The sequence below is a fragment of the Haliotis cracherodii genome, unplaced genomic scaffold (genome assembly GCF_022045235.1).
Source record: "Haliotis cracherodii isolate W230 unplaced genomic scaffold, xgHalCrac1.p SCAF_4, whole genome shotgun sequence".
Taxonomy (NCBI): Eukaryota; Metazoa; Mollusca; class Gastropoda; order Lepetellida; family Haliotidae; genus Haliotis; species Haliotis cracherodii.
The window spans coordinates 45,599,340-45,620,617 of record NW_027266297.1 but is presented as its reverse complement, the minus strand read 5'-3'; the positions used below and the strand labels follow the sequence as shown (position 1 = coordinate 45,620,617).

Here is a 21,278-nt window from a genome sequence, read left to right as displayed (position 1 = left end):
ACACAGGTACAAAGTCCATTCCTCACACAGGCACAAAACCCATTCCTCACACAGGTACAAAACCCATCCCTCACACTGGTACAAAGTCCATTCCTCACACAAGTACAAAGTCCATTCCTTACACAGGTACAAAGTCCATCCCTCACACAGGCACTAAACCCATCCCTCACACAGGTACAAAGTCCATTCCTTACACAGGTACAAAGTCCATTCCTCACATGGGTACAAAGTCCATTCCTCACACAGGTACAAAGTCCATTCCTCACAGCTGTGGAGAAGACTCTGTATCTCAACAGATGGCAGAGAGAGAGAGTCTGCCGAACATTATTCGGATGCTTGTGTTTTGAGAGAGACTCGGGTGGTCCGAGCATCATGGTGTGGAGTGGAATTGGTCTTGCACAGAGGGTAGGCCCTTTGGTCTTCCAGAACATCGTTCCAGGGAGAGGCAATGGTGTCACAGCAGCTCGATACATTGATCAAGTCTTGAGACCACACGCCATACCTCATTTGGCATGTAGCCGCAACCACAAGTTTCAGCATGATAACCCCCACGCTGCAAGAGCAACAAGAGACTTCCTCCAGCAGAATGGCATCAGAACCATGCAGTTATAAGTGGCCTGCCCTCAGTCCCGATTTAAATCCCAATGAGCACCTGTGGGACGAGATTCAAAGACAGCTGAATGACGTGTTGACCAGGCCGACAACTGCAGATGAACTGCGTCAGACTCGAGTGCCTATGGCCTTCATCAACAACCTTATCCATTCCAAGTAACGACATTGCACGGCAGTCATCAATGCACATGGCAGACACACAAGATACTGACTTGTGATACCATTTTCTCAGAGACTAGTGTTGTGTTTCACTTTGAGAACATTTGACACTTTAATTTCAACCTTGATGATCAGTTTTGCCAAGTTTCATCTTTTTAATATGTCTCAAAGTAAGTTTACAGTGTTTGGACAAATAAGGTTTCTCATATATCTATCCATGGTGACGTTTCTTTTGCGGTTCAGTATAGTGAAGAAACCCTGTCATTTGCAGGAAATGCAACTACGCATGCGTGAGGTGGGAAAACATTACTTCTTCACTTCCACTAGGTTTTCTTTCATGTTACCAAAATCATACTGAATCTTATGACTGTAGGACTGTGGCTGTCAAAAGACTTGATGATTGGCTGTTGCTTAAGTTGGAGAACAGTAATTCCAGTGACACGAGGGAGTTCTAAGCATTTCTGTTTCACTGTTTTGAGAGTCAAGTTTGGTGTCCTTGGAAATAGTTAATATATTTCCTCACTCATCTCAATTTCTAAAAAAGTGAATGAGAATCAAATAGTTATATAATTGTGGCCTTACTTGGCAGTTTTAGTTGTTGACTACATATCCAGGTGGCTTACAATGCTGTATCCTTATTGTTAGCTCACCTGACCTGAGAAGCCATGCAGGCTTAAGTCATCCATCATTGGTTTACAGTTACTTTAGTTACATTTTCAGCTTCTGCTTTGAAATGGGTTGATGAATTAAGCTGAAAAATTGTGTGGATGTTTGCTACTATGAAGGGGTTGAAGTTTGTTCAAGGCATCAAAATTGGAATTTCAATATGCACCAGTTTGTCCAAAACTGAAAGGGCCAGAGGCTTGAAACGTGGTGGATGACATGGTCACCATGTGCAGTTACAGTTTGTTCAAGCCATCTTGATCGGAAATCAAATATGGCTATTGGTAGCCATATTGGGGAAAAAATCATGGATCATTTGTCTCCTCAGATACCACTGGACCAATGAAGCTGAAACTTCTCATTCTTGTTGCCACCAGTTTGTTCAATAGGGCTGAATCCAATTTTCAAAATGGCCACCATATTGAAAAAGCTATTTTTTAGACTTTTGTGTTCAAAATGTCAAGGAATTTGGCATATGTGTAGGAGGTAGTGTGGCTCAAAATAAATGTTCAGGGTTTGATTGGGGTTTTTTTTGCAATATTTAAAATTTTGACCTTGATTGACCTAGATACTGTGACCATGCTACTAATTTATCTGAACATGCATGTTTGGCTCTGAAAACCTTTTCTCTGATATTGCCAGGGGCAGTGGGGTAGCCTAGTGGGTAAAGCGTTGGCTCATCTGCTGAAGACCCATAGGCACAATGTGTGATGCCCATTTTCCTGGTGTCCACCATCGTGATATTGCTGGAGTACTGCTGAAAGCGGCATAAATCCCTACTCACTCACTCACTCTGATATTGCCAGACTGTGGCATCTTTCTTTCTCCTTATGACATGTATGATGATGTCATGTTTTTTTCCAAATTAGATTTTAGTGTTTGTTGTAAAGCTAGCTCTGTATTACTGCTGCTTATATTTTTGTGTCAATGGTGATAGCAGCTTTTGTTTAATTGCTCTTTGTTGACATTTTATACTGTTGACTACACATGCAGGTGAACTACAGTGCTGTGACGTGATTTTATCAACACTTAAAAAAGTAATGTTTCAGAAAGAGGTAGTAGTTCAGTTCAAAGTCCAACACTGCTCAGGTAATGTTGGAGTTACCCCTTTTGTGTGTATTATCAGGAAAGGCAGGCGAGATGGTGGACAGAGGTGATAACACATATGGAGGAAAGTATGTTGTCAACCCCAGCGGTGGACTCATATCTAAAGGCCACCCTCTCGGAGCTACAGGTAGGCTACACACCAGCATGGACCTAATCTCTCCGTTCAGGGACAGTAAATGTGATTGGGCAGAGTATAGTGTTTCGAGTCCAAGGTTCACACTATTCAACCCACAGTAAGATTGATAAAGCAGATGCTTCATGATTTTGAGTTGTTCAGATCAGAAGACGTCAAGCCTTTGATTTCAGCTCAGATTTAGCATTGTAAGTGTTGGATTTTTTGTGCCATTTGCTGATTTTTTGTTTTGAGTTTATATTTTGAAATTATGCCTCTTTATGTATCCAATTGTCTGGAGGAAATACACCACTTTGTTCTGTGTAGGATTAACAATATCCTGTGATGATCTTCTGATCTAAGTTGATCAGGTTCAAAAGGATTGTTGAAAGGTACATTTAGTAATGATGGAGATTGTATATTGTTAATGAAATCCTTCTACTAGAAATGTAATGAAATGGAATGGCTTATTTGCTGAAAACTGAAAATTATTAGTTTTTTTGTTTGTTTCATTCATAGTTCAGATTGAAAACATAATTGGAAACTTGCAATTTGATATGCAAGCTGGTGTCAGCACCATTGTGGGACTATCAGAGCTGGTCTTCTGTTTATAGGGACAACAGTAGTTGAACTAATATCAGCACTATGTAGGTCCGAAAATGGGATGATTGTTACCAATAAAGTGATCCGTATTTCTGGCTTACCTTAGCACGAAGGTTTCTGTACATCTTTTAAAGTATGTGATTTGTAATGTTCATAGCACTACGATTTCTGTATGTCTCTGAAAATATGGGACGTATAATGCTCTTAGCACTATGATTTCTGTTTGTCTCTGAAAATATGGGACGTATAATGCAATCAACTGTTTATCATTTCCCCTGAAACCACTAGACCAATGAAGCTCAGGATATAATTGTTAGATTAATTACTTATTAAAGATTATAAAGGATTAAAACAATAAAGATTTCAACCTGTTAAAGAATCAATGAAAGTTTGTCCAGATCATAGCTTAAGAAAAATGCGATGTTGGATAAAAGGCGATGTCCACGGACCTAAAACACACCTCTGATTGTATTGAAGGCTTGGCCCAGTGTGCAGAGCTGAGTTGGCAGCTGCGGGGTTTGGCCGGAGGCAGACAAGTGAACGGTGCACAGTTGGCTCTGCAGCACAATCTTGGCCTAGGTGGAGCAGCAGTGGTGGCACTCTACAGGATGGGATTCCCAGAGTATAGACAGTAGGTGTCACAGGCTGGTACAGGAGATAACTTGACAGATGTTCACATTTGACCATTCACATTCATATATTGTCAGGGGTGGCTAAAGTGTTCACTCATCACGCCCAAGACCTAGGTTCGATTTCCCACATGGGTACAATGTCTTAAGTCCATTTGTGGTGACTCCTGCCATGATATTGCTGGAATGTTGCTAAAAGTGGCGTAAAACTTTACTCTCACTTTCTCACTCATATATTGTTTGTCTGGAAATATTGCTGTGTGTGTGTGTGTGTGTGTGTGTGTGTGTGTGTGTGTGTGTGTGTGTGTGTGTGTGTGTGTGTGTGTGTGTGTGTGTGTGTGTGTGTGTGTGTGTGTGTGTGTTACGTTTCCATGGCAACAAGTTGGACTTAGGTTCTATGAGGGTGCTGTTCGTTTCAGGGGCGTAACTCAAAAACCATTAAATACTTTCTTACAAAACTTTGCATATCTACTAGGCACATACTGAACTGGTGCCTTTTGCTATTTAGGAATTTTAGGAATTTTTATTTTTTACGTTTCCATTGCAACAAGTTGGACTTAGGTTCTATGAGGGTGCTGTTCGTTTCCGGGGCGTAACTCAAAAACCATTAAATACTTTCTTACAAAACTTTGCGTGTCTATATATAAAGCGTATACTGAACTAGTGCCATTTGATATTAAGGAGTTTTAGAAATGTTTATTTTAGAATTTCCATTGCAGCTATTTTGACATGGGCTATAACGTGTTAAAATGGGCGGGGGATATAGATGACTTTGTCAACTATACGCTTGTTTGGTGTAGAAAGCACTTACTATTATTTCTGTTGAAGAAAACAGGGAAAGCCACTGTGAGGATAAAGTACTGTCAGAAATAGAGACTGGTTTTTGGAGCTCACTTAATATTACTTTAGGATAGACAATGATTTGTAGAATATGTCAAAGTAACAACTGTATTGTTAATTTAGCCAGCCAAGAATTTTAGAAACGCTCATTGAAATGTTCAGATGCATTAACATGAAACAGCTAAGTGTGTGTTAACATGGGTCAAGTGGTGCAATGATAAGAAGGTAATATGTAATGTTTGTAGTTACTAGCTTAAAACTACGTTCCCAATGAACAGGCCACAAATAAATTTATTGTTGTTTCCAACAGTACCCACAACTGTTTTTGTTTGACTGTGATATGGATTGTATTATGTCCATACCATTATGTCTTACCCCTTAGGAGCAGCATATCTGCAGTAGGAGCCAGTGCTTCCTCGGAGGCCGACTTCAAGTCAGCAGCAGCTTTCAGTGAGATCAAGAAGGCAATTGACGCAGTGAGTGGAGAATTGTGTACAATAATCTCAGGTGTAAGAGTCAGGAATGTCACATGACATAACTGTAATCCAATCTAAATCTGTGTAGTTCAACTGTTTTAGTTAAACGTTTAACTTGGAGTATGTGCTTGAGACAAGTTGTGATGCATTGGCTTTTCCGGCAAGAAGGAAGACAAGTTATTAAGAGCAAAGAATTGCTTTATTTAATCCAAATTTATGCAAGTAAGGGTGCCATGTTATCTTTGAAGGAAGAGGTGTTATGTAGTGGGTTATTATATCCCTGACCTAATATATCGGGTTTATGTAGTTTCACCAAGGAATTCTGGTCGTCTGTCCATCCTTCAGAGGATATGTTTTTGTTTGCGACCTATAACTTGAAACCTACTGCATAGTTTCTTTTCAAACTTAGTGAACACTTCCTATTCCAATAGGAGAGGTGCATTGTGAAGTATCAATATTTGGATTTTCCGAAAAAAATACAGCTATTTTTCAAGTTTCCATACTGATAGAAGAGATTAATACTAATAGAATGTTAGATTTTGATGTGTGGATTTCTGAGAAAATATGAATTTTTTTATTTATCCTGCATTACTCCTGAATGCATTTACTGCTTGTTCTTGACAGAAAGGAGAAGTTGTTCCAACTGGTTGTGTGGCTAATCCTATCACACAACTCCCACATTACCACTGAAGTGATGGGTCCCAGAGTGGTCAAACCTACTCATCCACACTCACAGCAAACTTCTTCACCTAAAGCCAGACAGATTTCATCTGCATGCGTTGTTCGTCTTAAAAAGGCGTTTAGCGCAAAAGGCTATTTGGTACATCGACCCTCTACCAGGGGGTTATACAATGACAAGTGGCGTTCATTTAAAACCTTTTGTAAGGCAAAGATTGAAAGAATCAAGATCCCATGACAGCGTCACCTCAATACTTAGCTGAATACCTCCTTGTGTACCGAAAGCCACTTGAAAGGTAGCACCATTAAAACGTATTTGGTAGCGCTTAATTCAGTGTTGTCTGTTCCTAAGAATCACAAAATGACCAAGGTCCTAGAACTACAGACCCTAGTGCACTCTTTCAGGCTTGAGGATCAGAAGGCCAAATTTCATCTCCTTCGTGTGATTTGAATGTAGTACTACATGGATTCTGCGGGCCCCCTTCCAGCCCTTCAACACATCCTCCTTTTATAACCTCACCACGAAAACTACATTTCTCTTGGCTTTAGCCACTGCGGTGCGGTTGAGAGAGTAACATGCACTTGACATCACCTTAGTCTGTTTTGAGCATGGTACCCACCTCAGGATCAACATTCACAAGACAGGACCAGATTTCACACCTCTCGAGGAGATCAACTTGCCCCTACCCCGCCATGTCACAGATTCTACACAGAACTAGGTTCACCATGTTCACAGTGTATTTGTACAGATTGGTTTGCATGCTTACTTGTACGTAATGCTGCAACCCCTCTATCAGATGCCTGTCGCTGTACATCAATGTGACCAAGTCACTAACTTCATTAGACCTCTGATGCCAAAGCTTCATCGTCACCTCGATACAAGAATGGGAGCGTTTATACAATGCCCAGGGAATGGAAACAATCACCTTACTTCACAAGGAATTATTTACATTCAGCCTTATCTACTAGATACAGCGTCAATTTGATAATTCTTCCCACAACGCCGTCGACCTCCGATGACTACATGCGAAATAACAGGGCACCTCCCTTCATTGTCACCTCTGAATAAGAATGGGGGGGGGGCAATGATCACCTTACTTCATCGGTGCGATCTTTCAGACCAAAGTTTGGGCTGTGCTGGGATTTGATTGCCAAGAATCAACGACCAGGACAGTCAGACCAATCCTTTTCCATCTCACCTTCATCATCAATTGTAGGAACCGAAGACTCTTAATGTGCCCTGTGCACGCCACTTAAACTCTGCATGGTGCTCGGACATGACTTTTATTCCTGTCTCCCAGACGGAGGATCGTGACCTTCGAAGATGTTGAAGGCATTCACAGCTGGTTGTAGCCCAGCAGGTCACCAATCCTCATCGCCATGAAGAAGCTCCTCCTGTCCATAGCCAGCCCAAGCTCACTAAAATCAGACCTTAGTTCTCGCTACCGCTAAACAAAGATCTGAGGACATCCCAGTAGAGGTCACGTCAGAACGACCTTTCATCTGACCAATCAGAGCGTCGCTTACCAGATCATGAAAGTGACAGTTAGAATGTGATTTCTAATCATGCATCCTCGAAAACTTTAACACAGGGTGTTCCGAACGACAGTTACTGGTTTAATGACTGAATCCATACAATCTAGACCATCTATTAGCGATTCCAGAATGTTCTTTTGTTCTGGTTTTATCTTTTTAATCGAGAATTTGTCAATATATGTATTGAAGCGTTGTCGCCAATTTGAAAATAGTGCCGTAAAGCACGAGAAAGCTGCCTTCTGATTGGTCATTCCATTGGTCGGTCAAAGTTTGCGCAAGGTCGGTCTGATGTGACCAGTAATGGGATGTCCTCAGATCTTTGTTTAGCGTTAGCGAGAACTAAGATCTGATTTTAATGAGATTGTAGCCAGCCTTACCTGACTCTCACAGTGTTCGCACGCCTGACAAGGGGGTTATTCTGGAAACCTGCAGTTCAGCTTGGTAAATTAGTTTTCTAGACTTGACCGCATGCCTATTCTCTCTTGCTGCTTTTGACATCCTCATACTCTCATACCATCTGTAGACAGGATTGGTCGAAGTAGTTACAGATCTGTGCAGTTGATGCACTCATCAACTGCCGTGAACTACTGGAGAATTTATTGTCACTGAGGACCGCATTTGATGGTATGCCCTTCGCTGTACCGCCAGATAAAGATGCATTAAGAAGTAATGCAGGACAAGTTAAAAAATCTAGTAAAATCTAGATATTTCATATATCTTCCTGCTTTACTTTGTCTAAAGTGGCCCACACATTGCAGAGCTGCCTCTCCAAGATGTCTTCAGATGTTACATTCTAGCAGTAATGTGATGATGACATGGTCATGTGGTAGCTGTGTGATGGGATTAGCCACACAACCAGTTGGAACTTCTTCTTCAGCAAAACCTCACACAGCTCTTGTTTCTGTCAAGAACATGCTGTAAATGCATTAAGGAGTAATGCAGGATAAGTATACGAATATAAAAATAATAAATGGATTCTTTTCCAGTTCAGGACACAGCTTCTATACCTATAAGCATGATAAGAGAGGCGCAGGGCAAAGTTTTAGTACTATTTATTCTGAGAAAATATTGCTTTTTTCATGTTTTGAAGTTAGAAATATGTTAGAGTCGAAGTCAGGGGTATTAGTGAGCCCTGCTATGCTCATATCAGTCACTGGATTCTCTGGTCCAGACTTGATTATTCACAGACCTCTGTCATACAGCTGGAATAATCCTGAGTGCAGCGTTAAACAACAAACTAACAAAGTGATCACTGCTCGCTTTTTGCCTTGTACTGTGACAAGTTGATCAGACAATTGAAACATTTGGCCTGTGTGTGTATCGTCATGTTCTGTTGGCAAAGAGTGAGGCTCAGTCCAACTCACTATTAGAAAGGACCCGTGAAGATCCGGGATAGAATAGGTCTTCAGCAACCCATGCTTGCGGTAAAAGCTATGCTTGTCGTAAAAGGCGACTATGCTTGTCGTGAGAGGCGACTAACGGGATTGGGTGGTCAGGCTCGCTCACTTGGTTTGATGCACGTCATCGTCTCCCAATTGTGTGGATCGATGCTTATGATGTCAATCACTAGATTGTCTGGTCCAGACTTGATTTACAGACAGCGTCATATAGCTGGAATATTGCCGAGTGCAGCGTTAATCAACACACACACTATTACAAAGAGGACTGCTTCATGATGTTGTTTGTGTCTCTCCAGGATGGCAGCAACATTGTCAAGAAGATGAAGGGCGTGTTCTGCTTCAAAGTGAAAGGGGCAGGAGGAAAAGAGGGAATCTGGATCGTTGACGCCAAGAATGGAAGCGGATCAGTCACATTTGGCACACAGAGTGAGTGAAAGGACGTATTACTGTGCTTGCATTTGTGATATTTCTTGAGTTGTTCCATATATCCTAAGAATAGCATGGAATTGTCATTTGATTTGGTTGTTGTAGGTAAGTCTGATGTCACAATTGCCATGAATGATGAAGATCTGCTCAAACTGATGACTGGGAAGCTCAACCCACAGCAGGTATGTCACAAGAGACTCTTCTTTTTAGTTTGTTTACAGATACATTTCATCCCAATGGTCTGATGGAGGCCAGGGGTTCAATATATTTTTGAAAATCCACTTTTCCAAAGATAATTTAATACAGAAAAAAATAATTTCTAGTTGCTCAATTCAGTGAAAAACATTGAGGATGTGACTGGTACCCTTTCAGTTGATAACGATTGTTTCATGGTTGCTTAAAACAAAGACATGGGAGGTGATGAGTTTTAAATCCACATTTGTGAAAATTGTGGTAGGTTCTGTCCCTACATAACTAAACTGAAGCATTGAAAGGTCTAAAATGTTGTTTACTAGGCCGTTGACAGTGGCCACATACAATTGTGCTATAACAATCCTGTGTGAAGGTTTGGTGGTCATCGAGAAACAATACATGCATTTCAATTCCTCCTTGCAGGCATTCTTCCAAGGCAAGCTAAAGATCACAGGCAACATGAGTCTGGCTATGAAGCTGAAGGAGATCCAACCCAAGAAGGCCAATCTGTGAGACACATGTCCACACCACCTCTAAAATGAGGGTCTATGCTACACAGAGTCTGAACATGCTGAATAGCATGAAGACTGATAACTCTTTTTATGCACAACATTCTTTGATATGATTGTAAGATTATTACAGTTAATAATGCCTTATGCCTACTGTGATGGTAACTGTCATAAAATCATTAAGAACAAACATGTAAATATATTTATGACATATATTGTACATATGATTGAAGACAGTTAATCAAGGATTTATGGTAAGTTTGTCAGTGTGGAACTGTTTGTGATGAATGGGAGGTTTTGAGTCATTGTCTTGGAATTATTTTTGTCAGTGCTGTATTTCAACTTAGTCTAATAGTTCATTTCATAGCAAAATAGGGTTTTTAACTGACAGTGCTTTCTTTGTCTTCATGAGATGGTTTAAATGTATAAATCTCACTTAAGTGTATGTCATATTATTCAGAGAACCATTTCAGCATACCTGTGAAATACTTTTTTTCATCTTGTCATACAGATGAACTATTTAAACAGTGTTTTGTGCTCTTGACACAGCTATTCTAATAAAGACATAACCATTGTTGTAGATGTCATGACTATGCCGTAGAAGCCATGGCAGACAGTATTAGGTGCCACACTGATTCCAGAGTTGCATGAACATATGTTGGTTGTTGCACAAGCACATATTACAGACAGACATATTTAGAAAAGTAAATGTTTATTAGAATCTGACACATCCATTTAACATGTGTAAAGCAAATTATGAACAGTAAATTAGTTTTGACTTCGATCAAATTTAATAATATATACATCAGTAACAAGGAAAGACGAGCATCATTGAAACAAACACACCATTATTGTACACCTTGAACTGCGTGCATTTACAATGATGATGGCCCAATCATAGGAGTCTTCTCGTTCTGCATCCACACCAATGTCACACACAGACCCTTTTCATTGTAAGTTTAAAACAAAATGTGATGATGAAAGAAGGGTGTTCACTGGATGGAACTAATATCCAAAATGACCAATAAATATTATCCATGATTTACTAATCCTCCCTTTTAAAAAACTGATAATACATCAAACTTTCATCTGTTCATACACAACAAATTGGTGATAAATGATTTTATTATTTGATCTCTGATTATGCCTAGCTGGGAATGAAAGAATAACCTGTTGTTGATTAGATAGGGTCAACAGATCCTCAAATACTGCTGTGCAAACACAACTTGACCTTCATAAAAGCTTAACTCACAACCATTACAGGAGACTTCTACTAACAGACACATTTAACACAGGACCTCCACTGTGAGAACACTCCAACATTAATCGTTATATGTGACCATGTACAACACACACACACACACTGAACAAATCAAGCCTATACTGTTTACATAAACAACTGGCGAACATATACACTGAATACTATCATACCAACATTCATGTACGCAATAATCATAGCTTGCATACTAACAGTACATAATAACATACCAAGAGAAAAGAAGGAAACATTTGTATAGTAGTCGGACCAAATTGCCCCAGGGGTATTATTAAAACATTCCCATGTCCTGAATGTGACAAGACAAGCGAGTGGTGATATTCAACAATCCACAACAAACACATTGTAACAGAACAGAACAAATAATTAAACCATTTCATTTATCTTCTGTAATCAACCTGACTCGCAAACCTAGCATCATCTTCATTTTGCAATATATATTAAAGTTTTGGGCCTACTACTCAAATCAGTGGTTGGACAACCAAGGAGTCGTGAGAATTGTCTCACGATTCACAACAGAGCCTTTGCTCTGACTTGGAATATCATTGGTGTGAATTATTTATGCATCAAGAAAAGGGATACGGACCAGGTTTTCTAGGTAAATTGTCTCCACTACAACTAAGTATGTAGCATACAGGGTTAACATTAAATTTAATGTCACATGACGAAATACTGTACCTTCTGACAGATATATGGAACTAAGTTTAAAATCTCCAAGCATCCCTCCTCCTCCTCAATGTGCAGTGCCTCACGTGTGTTTGATGTTGAGTTCATCGATCACTGCCACTCTTCTGCTGTCATCTAGCTTAATGATGAAGGGATGTTCACCCACTCCCAGCGTAGATGGAATGTCAATGTGTAGCTCTGCGTGAACTTCAGTGTCTTCCTTCACGCTCTCCAATGTGTTACACTCATGGAGAATATTGACACGAAAAATTATCTCGTGAATTGCATCAATAACACTGAATCTAAAACAGTTGACAGAACTTGGCGTGACTTTCTGTGATTTTCTACGGAATTCTGTCTTCAGATTACTGCCTGACACCTCAATCTCTCCATTCACACCCAGAAAACATTTTATTGCAACAATATTGTCAAAATCAGCATATGCAGTTGGTCGAATAAAAATGTCTAATCCTGTGCGCCCTGACTCTGCCTCCTTCCCTTCCCGGTTGAGGAACTGTACACGCCCACTCAGCCTTATTGTTGGTGTAGGCTTGTACTTGGACTTGCTGATAACATACACAATGGGGCTGACAAGGACTAGAGCCTCCGTGCTGGCCAGAATGGACTCCTGCTCCTTCCAGAACCCCATCTTGACCCAAGCCCCAGGGTGGAACATCACCTCATCTCTCTTCTTGACCAACTCATTGACTTTCTCCCTGGAGAAGTGCCTGAACTGCTTCAAGTGGGACTGAAGGTAGTCCTCGTTCAAGTCAAAGAACACAGTATTTGGTGCAAACCTGTAGCAGACATACATGAGGTCCTCGGACACCTTGACATCTTCTGGAGAGTGCCATATCATCAGGGCAGAGTGGGGGACAACATCAATCAGCCATTTGAGTTGAGGGACGGAGTTTCTGATGAGGGATAGACGAGCCTGGAAGACTATTGGCTGGTCATCCACGTCCCAGGATTTGACCAAGTCCCGCATGGCCATCACCATCTCCCAGGAGTAGCCGCTCTGACTCAGGTCTGTGTGGGTGCCAGACGTCCAGCCTAGCGACAGGGTGCACTTGGGGAACACTCGCTTCACTGTTTTGAAGAACCGTGTTGCAACCACCGTGGCTTTACCACCATGAGGGCCTTGTAATACATCAGCATGCAGCCAGACTGGAAACTCTATAGTTTTCTGCAACATTAAAATACAAATTCACACAAGGAAGATAAGGACCGGTCATTGATATTATTGTGGCATGGGTCAGATGGAATCAGGGGAGGTCACCTAAACTCAGATAAAGATGCATTAAGGAGTAATGCAGGAGAAGTAAAAAATCAAATAAGCAAAGGTTACTATATATATATATACAGCCTTCAATTACAGGAATAAGAATAATATTACACCATAACAGCGTATAAAGTGCCAAAGATATTTATGCACAATGCTAATACCTAGCCAGCCTTGACATACAGAACAATATTCGCGAAGGACCGTGAAGCAATTCAAAATGGTGAAACGGAACGACACGTGAAAAACTATGACACACTGTCACCTTCACATGCTAATATACATATTATTATCCCCCGCCACAAAGTGGAAGGGAGATATAAGAATGGGTGCTGTCCATCCATCCGTCATGTTTCACTTCTGGGACAGAACTAAATTCACAGTGATGTCTAAACCAAACATGGCACATAGATAGATCTAGTGACAAACTGATAGTTTGGATTTTTTAAAAATATAATTTTGAGTTTCCATGGCAACAACTATGACTAAGATTGAAAATGGCGGTAGTGCTCCTTTTAGGGTCACATCTTGAAAACCGTACGATATTTCTTGCCTTTCACAACCGGACATTATTTCATGCTTGTTGCATATAACCTGTCACAGGGGGACTGATATAGGTTTTTGAAGTGTTGAAAGCCACAAGGACAGCAAACAGCGAAAACTTGAGGATCATTTAGCAGCACATGTACATGTGGTCTGTATGGTGATGAACAATGATATGAAGAAATCGGGCATCTACCACTTCCGGTATGACGTGGCATCTAGTGATTGGGAGGGTCCTGCTTCAGAATAGAACAACACCTTTTCTTTCTTCAGCAGGATCAATCATAGCTTCACTTGTGTTAAAAGGTTAGCAGTGAATGCATTAAGGAGTAATGCAGGAGAAGTTAAAAAAATATGAAAAATAATACACATATTTGGTCATGAAAAACTGAAAAATTTGGCAAATGAACTGTCTTGGTAATTCTTTCTCTTTTGAATATTATCAGTATTGCAACAATATATCATAACATCCAATGAATGAAAACCCCAATAAGTATGTTTCTTTGTGTGTATTAATACAACACCATCTTCTGAACTGAATGGAAAACAACACAAAAGAGTTCTGGTCTAACCTGCGGCTTGTCTGTTCCAGATTATGACTTAGGACATAACGGCACTTACCTTTTCATTCATCTGTTTCAGTTTCTCTAGTGATATCTCCACACTGTCGATGGAGGTGAAGTCAAGCTTGATGCCCTTGTTGCCGAACTTGAGGGCATCAAGCCACTCTGTGAGCGTGACGTCACTATCTGTCTGCGGAGGTTTCCCCATCACGGGGACAAGGGACTGCACCTTGGTGCCCTGGCCTCTCAGGATCACATCCCCCTCCACCATGTGGACTGTTCCTAAACAAGTAAAGAGTAACTGTATGTTCTGCTATGTAGGAGACACCACAACTGTATGTTCTGCCATAACGGAGACACACCACAACTGTATGTTCTGCTAGGTAGGAGACACCACAACTGTATGTTCTGCCATAACGGAGACACACCACAACTGTATGTTCTGCTAGGTAGGACACACCACAGTTGTAGATTCTGCTACAGCTGCTGTTTAGGAGGCATGCCACAACTGTATGTTCTGCCATAACGGAGACACACAACTGTATGTTCTGCTATGTAGGAGACACACCACAACTGTATGTTCTGCTATATAGGAGACACACCACAACTGTATGTTCTGCTATGTAGGAGACACCACAACTGTATGTTCTGCCATAACGGAGACACACCACAACTGTATGTTCTGCTATGTAGGAGACACCACAACTGTATGTTCTGCCATAACGGAGACACACCACAACTGTATGTTCTGCTATGTAGGAGACACCACAACTGTATGTTCTGCCATAACGGAGACACACCACAACTGTATGTTCTGCTATATAGGAGACACACCACAACTGTATGATCTGCTATGTAGGAGACACCACAACTCTATGTTCTGCTATGTAGGAGACACACCACAACTGTATGTTCTGCTATGTAGGAGACACACCACAACTGTATGTTCTGCTATGTAGTAGACACCACTACTGTATGTTCTGCCATAACGGAGACACACCACAACTGTATATTCTGCCATAACGGAGACACACCACAACTGTATGTTCTGCCATAACAGAGACACATCACAACTGTATGTTCTGCCATAACGGAGACACACCACAACTGTATGTTCTGCCATAACGGAGACACACCACAACTGTATGTTCTGCTATGTAGGAGACACCACAACTGTATGTTCTGCCATAACGGAGACACACCACAACTGTATGTTCTGCTATGTAGGAGACACCACAACTGTATGTTCTGCTACAGCTGCCAGATAGGAGACATTACAACTGTATGTTCTGTTACAGCTGCTATGTAGGAGACACCACAACTGTATGTTCTGCTACAGCTGCTATGTAGGAGACACCACAACTGTATGTTCTGCTACAGCTGCTATGTAGGAGACACCACAACTGTATGTTCTGCTACAGCTGCTATGTAGGAGACACCACAACTGTATGTTCTGCTACAGCTGCTATGTAGGAGACACCACATCTGTATGTTCTGCTACAGCTGCTATGTAGGAGACACCACAACTGTATGTTCTGCTACAGCTGCCAGATAGGAGACACTACAACTGTATGTTCTGCTACAGATGCCGGAGTCTTGCATAAATTGGATATTGTATATAATCTGGCATGTAACAAAATTATGTCCTCTGATTCACATTAGTCCACACTTTTTTCATTTTCTGTTTCACAAATTTATTCCAGCTTTTCCACACAAGGTTGGTCGAAATAAAGATTGACTGATTGATTGATATATCTGAAAGTCATTCTGCTGTGGAGTAAAAACTGCAGGTGGCATCTTGAATAACTGATAGAAGACATGGAATTTATATACAATCATAACATTGTACAATGTATGAGAGGGTCTATATTACTTGTGGGAGACAATAAAAATAAATAAATTTATTTTTAATTTATTTCTTAGACTGGCTGCTTTTCAGTAAAGTTGATTGGCTTGTGAAACAAATTAAAATAATGTGTGGCCTCAGACACAGGTTTTATATAACATGATATAATGTATGGGTAAACAATGTATTTTAACCTACCTAAGCACTTAACAGAAATGCCATAAGGTGTGGTGAAAGAAATGTCCCTTGTATGATTAAAGGACATACTAAAGGACAAAACGTACTCCTGAGTTGCTCTCAACATGACTCAACATTAACTTGTGATACCTTTGATTTGGGGTAAGAGTGACCCTCAGATGAGTCAAAGGGCCCATCCTTGAAACCAACATACATATAGTGTTAGCACTACCTTTGACTGCAGCATCCAGCTTGGCCTTGGTGTTAACTGCACGAGCCCACTTGATCTTGCTCCCATCATCCTCCGCATCTCCGAAGAACATAAGGACATGGACATCAGGGCCGACCTGCAGGAAGGGCAGTCTTGGACGCAGAAAACTTGGTATCAATCCTGGAAACAACAAAAGTAGCAAATGTAATTTCTGGGGATAAACACTACTGAAGGCCAGGTCACCTCATGCAGTACACACTGTCGCCACAGCATGATTTGTGCAGGTCACCTCAAGCAGTACACCCTGTCGCCACAGCATGATTTGTGCAGGTCACCTCAAGCAGTACACCCTGTCACCACAGCATGATTTGTGCAGGTCACCTCAAGCAGTACACCCTGTCACCACAGTACAATTTGTGCAGGTCACCTCAAGCAGTACACCCTGTCGCCACAGCATGATTTGTGCAGGTCACCTCAAGCAGTACACCCTGTCACCACAGCATGATTTGTGCAGGTCACCTCAAGCAGTACACCCTGTCACCACAGTACAATTTGTGCAGGTCACCTCAAGCAGTACACCCTGCCACCACAGTACAATTTGTGCAGGTCACCTCAAGCAGTACACCCTGTCGCCACAGCATGATTTGTGCAGGTCACCTCAAGCAGTACACCCTGTCACCACAGTACAATTTGTGCAGGTCACCTCAAGCAGTACACCCTGTCACCACAGTACAATTTGTGCAGGTCACCTCAAGCAGTACACCCTGTCGCAACAGCATGATTTGTGCAGGTCACCTCAAGCAGTACACCCTGTCGCCACAGCATGATTTGTGCAGGTCACCTCAAGCAGTACACCCTGTCGCCACAGTACAATTTGTGCAGGTCAACTCAAGCAGTAAACCCTGTCATCACAGTACAATTTGTGCAGGTTACTACATGCAGTATACCCTGTCACCACAGCATGATTTGTGCAGGTCACCTCAAGCAGTACACCCTGTCGCCACAGTACAATTTATGCAGGTCAACTCAAGCAGTACACCCTGTCACCACAGTACAATTTGTGCAGGTTACTACATGCAGTATACACTGTCACCACAGTACAATTTGTGCAGGTTACTACATGCAGTATACACTGTCACCACAGTACAATTTGTGCAGGTTACTACATGCAGTACACCCTGTCACCACAGTACAATTTGTGCAGGTTACTACATGCAGTACACATGGTACACCCTGTCACCACAGTACAATTTGTGCAGGTTACTACATGCAGTACACCCTGTCACCACAGTACAATTTGTGCAGGTTACTACATGCAGTACACCCTGTCACCACAGTACAATTTGTGCAGGTTACTACATGCAGTATACACTGTCACCACAGTACAATTTGTGCAGGTTACTACATGCAGTGTACAGTTAATGCTTGCCGGAGTAGTGCCCTGTTTACACAAGATAGTCATTGTCCATATTTACTCTACTAGTGAGTGAGCAATATTCCAGTAATATCACGGAGGATATACCCTACTAACTCAATAGAGACAATAATGGATTACAATTTCTTTTACTCATTCTCCCAATGGTACAGTTACTAATATCACTGGTATCAAGATTTTATGTGATCAACTTATAAGCAGTAGATGTTTAGATCTATAAGGTTTTTAGAAAGAGACTTAGAAAAATAACACATGTGCTTGACGAGGGAAGAAACCCACACCATGGTGGGATAGGTTCACATTAATAGACACATCAGTCTACAGGACCTTATCAACTAACCTCACACAGGTCATCACCATTGTATCTGTATGTATCCCCACACACAGTTAGGCTGTCCGTATTTCTTTCTGCTTTTCCCACTTCCTCCCGCCCTGAACTTACATTCTGACGAGAAATAACATGAGGTTTTCTTATAAGTCAATTTCCCTGCCCCTGTGGCAATTAATGCCCCAATGTGATAAAAAAATATTCTCCTTACATTGCACACTCACAAAAAAACAAGTCAGCTTGAGCTTTCTTCAGCTATATTTATCAACAATTTGTTTCCAAAGGAAACTCCCAACATTTCCCAATCTACGTCAGAAATTAATCTTAAGACTATTACCATGATTATCAAGTGTTTATATTTTCATATTTTTATTTAGTTTTGTTTGCCCATCCTCTCTCTTGCTGGTAGAGGTAGGAGATGAGAACGGCTGGTCTTATAATACTTGTATTGTGCCTTAATAGCTTCCAATCTCATTAAAATCTGATCTTAGTTTTCGCTACCGCTAAACATAGATCTGAGGACATCCCATTATAGGTCATGTCAGAACGATCTTCCGTAAGTTTTGACCGACCAATGAAATGACTGAAAAGAAATCGACTTTAGCCAATCAGAAGACAGCTTTCTCGAGCTTAACGACACTAGTTTCAAACTGGCGACTACGCTTCGAAACATATTTTGACGTATTCTCGATTAAAAATATTAAAACTGATAAGAACATTCTGGAATGGCTTATAGATGGCCTAGATCGTATGGATGTAATCATAAAACCTGTAACTGTCGTTCAGAATACCCCCTGTTAAATATTTCGTGGTTGCATGATTAGAAAACACATTCCGACTGTCACTTTCATGATCTGGTAAGCGAAGCTCTGATTGGTTGGATGAAAGGCCGTTCTGAAGTGACCCTTAATGGGATGTCCTCAGATCTTTGTTAAGCTTAGCAAGAACAATATCTGATTTTAATGAGATCAAATAGCTTCTGACTGACCAACCAGAATCGAGTAATTTCCAAATTCATGGTAGAATGCTTGTTAACTCTGCATTCAGCAATATATTCCAGCTATGTGGCCTGTAAATAATAAGGTTGAAACAATACACTGAAACAGATATACATTGCCCTACATGCCCTTCAATACAATACAGGATCAATACGGACCAGTATTGTGATACATGACAGTAGAAAAGTCTTATTTTGGGGACAATTACCAAAGGTTTCTACATCTAGAGATGAAGTGATTGTCATGTCAGTTTCTGTATGTTTTCTTTAAAATAAATAAACTTGACCTCTATGTTGTTATTCTGGTGTCATGAGATGTGAATTGTGACTACCGGTATGCAGTGTACCAAGCTACATACCTTATTGTGGCCTTCCGTGTCTTTGCACCCCTGGCAAATCATCGGTCTGGACCATGCCAAACCATTCATTGATATTAAGCAATCTGTGAAGTCATACAGAGCCTGACCACCCACCCAATCCACTTAAGTCAAACACAGGTTGCTGTGGACCTATTGTACCCTGGAATCACCATGTGGTGTAAACAGAAGACATTGTCGGTGTGTGCTTTATTTAGTTTCACTTCTGATATTATTCTGCACAAAATACTTGCAACAATTCAAATGTGCACCTATTAACTAGTGGTGGGACGATACACCAATGCATCGATGGATTGCGATTTTTTACTTCTCAATACCAGTATCGATCACAGTGGTACACTAAGTAAAATATATCGATACATACCTTAAATGTTGTCTGTAATAATCGGTACACCAAACACTAATCAATTGTGAAAATTGGATGTGAAAACATAAATACTTTCTTCCATTATGCCATACCTGACACTGCCAACTGCAAATCATCAGTGTGCCAGGTATTTGGCCATCCTGTCCATGAAACAGATGGCTTACGCACCACAGATAAGAGCTCATGCATGTATCTTGAACAAGGTATTGTGATACGTATCGGATGGCACAGTTGGTGTATCGTCCCAGCCCTAGTATTAACCAAGAGTCCTGTCCTTGATCAACAGCTCTCAACTCTGGACTCCATATGCCTTCCACTACATGTCTTGCCTGTCCACTTCAAGCCCAACAGTGACTGCATGACTGGGTGTTATAGACAATAGTAGGAAATGTTGCTTGATATTAGAAACGTGACCTTCATATTTACTGTCCATGTCTGATGATTCAAATTTCGCTCACAGTCAACTAGGCCCTATAGTCTAACTAGGAAACGAAAGGTCCTAGAATCTGGAAAAGTTCAGTTATTAGCCTAATTAAAAAACGATATGATAATTAAAAATATGAGGAGCAGAAGTTTTGTCGATTTCCTCATCATTCAACTTGTGTTGCCACTGTTATCAAATACGGAAGCCAGTTGGTCATTTTCAATTTTGCACAGGGCTCAGGTAACTTCGTCTGATAGTGATACTTGTGATAGCATTACTACTCGACAGGTGCGCCAAACTAGCACAAATTATGCACACTTTCCTCACCTCCATTTAACTGGTACCACAGATAAAGAACAAAAATAGCTACAAAGATCTGCACTCCCAGGTATTTCTTCAGGTTTCGTGTGGAAAAACTTTGCATACTTGCAGATGAGTTGACATCACTTGGGAACTTCCGCCAGATATTTGTGTCATGCTCGTCACGTGACCGATCTATATCCGGCTGAAGCAATATAGAGATGCGCTCGTAAAATATGTTAGTGATTGTTGAAAACTCGATCGATTGTTATAATGTTTAATATGAATAGTGTATAAGATTTCCCCCCAAATCAGTCACACCACCAGACTGCCAACTTTGCAAACTTACTTGACCAGATCATCTGTTTTATAGTCCAGAAATTTCTAGAATAACGAAAAAATGTTACAAACTGGTAAACATAAGAATAGAGCTGTTTAATATTAGTTCTCAGAAAAAAACACACCAATAAACTGGCAATCTGTTAACTTTAACTCCCGACCATCTGGCGTGCAACTTTTCAAAACTGACAGTCCTTCCGCAAAA

General features: G+C 40.9%; 1 protein-coding gene and 1 pseudogene across 1 annotated transcript in view; one reads left to right on the top strand and one right to left on the bottom strand.

The window, feature by feature from the left end:
- LOC139478162 (sterol carrier protein 2-like) overlaps positions 1-12,360 on the top strand; it is a 31,073-nt gene extending 18,713 nt beyond the window's left edge. Inside the window, exons 13-18 of the mRNA XM_071260501.1 lie at positions 2,561-2,668; positions 3,734-3,887; positions 5,108-5,201; positions 9,112-9,241; positions 9,347-9,423; positions 9,857-12,360. Of these exons, the coding sequence (XP_071116602.1) occupies positions 2,561-2,668; positions 3,734-3,887; positions 5,108-5,201; positions 9,112-9,241; positions 9,347-9,423; positions 9,857-9,946 (653 nt within the window). The 3' untranslated portion in view covers positions 9,947-12,360. The remainder of the gene's footprint in view (positions 1-2,560; positions 2,669-3,733; positions 3,888-5,107; positions 5,202-9,111; positions 9,242-9,346; positions 9,424-9,856) is intronic.
- LOC139478163 (uncharacterized) lies at positions 10,665-20,911 on the bottom strand (annotated as a pseudogene).
- Positions 20,912-21,278: the final 367 nt, after the last annotated feature.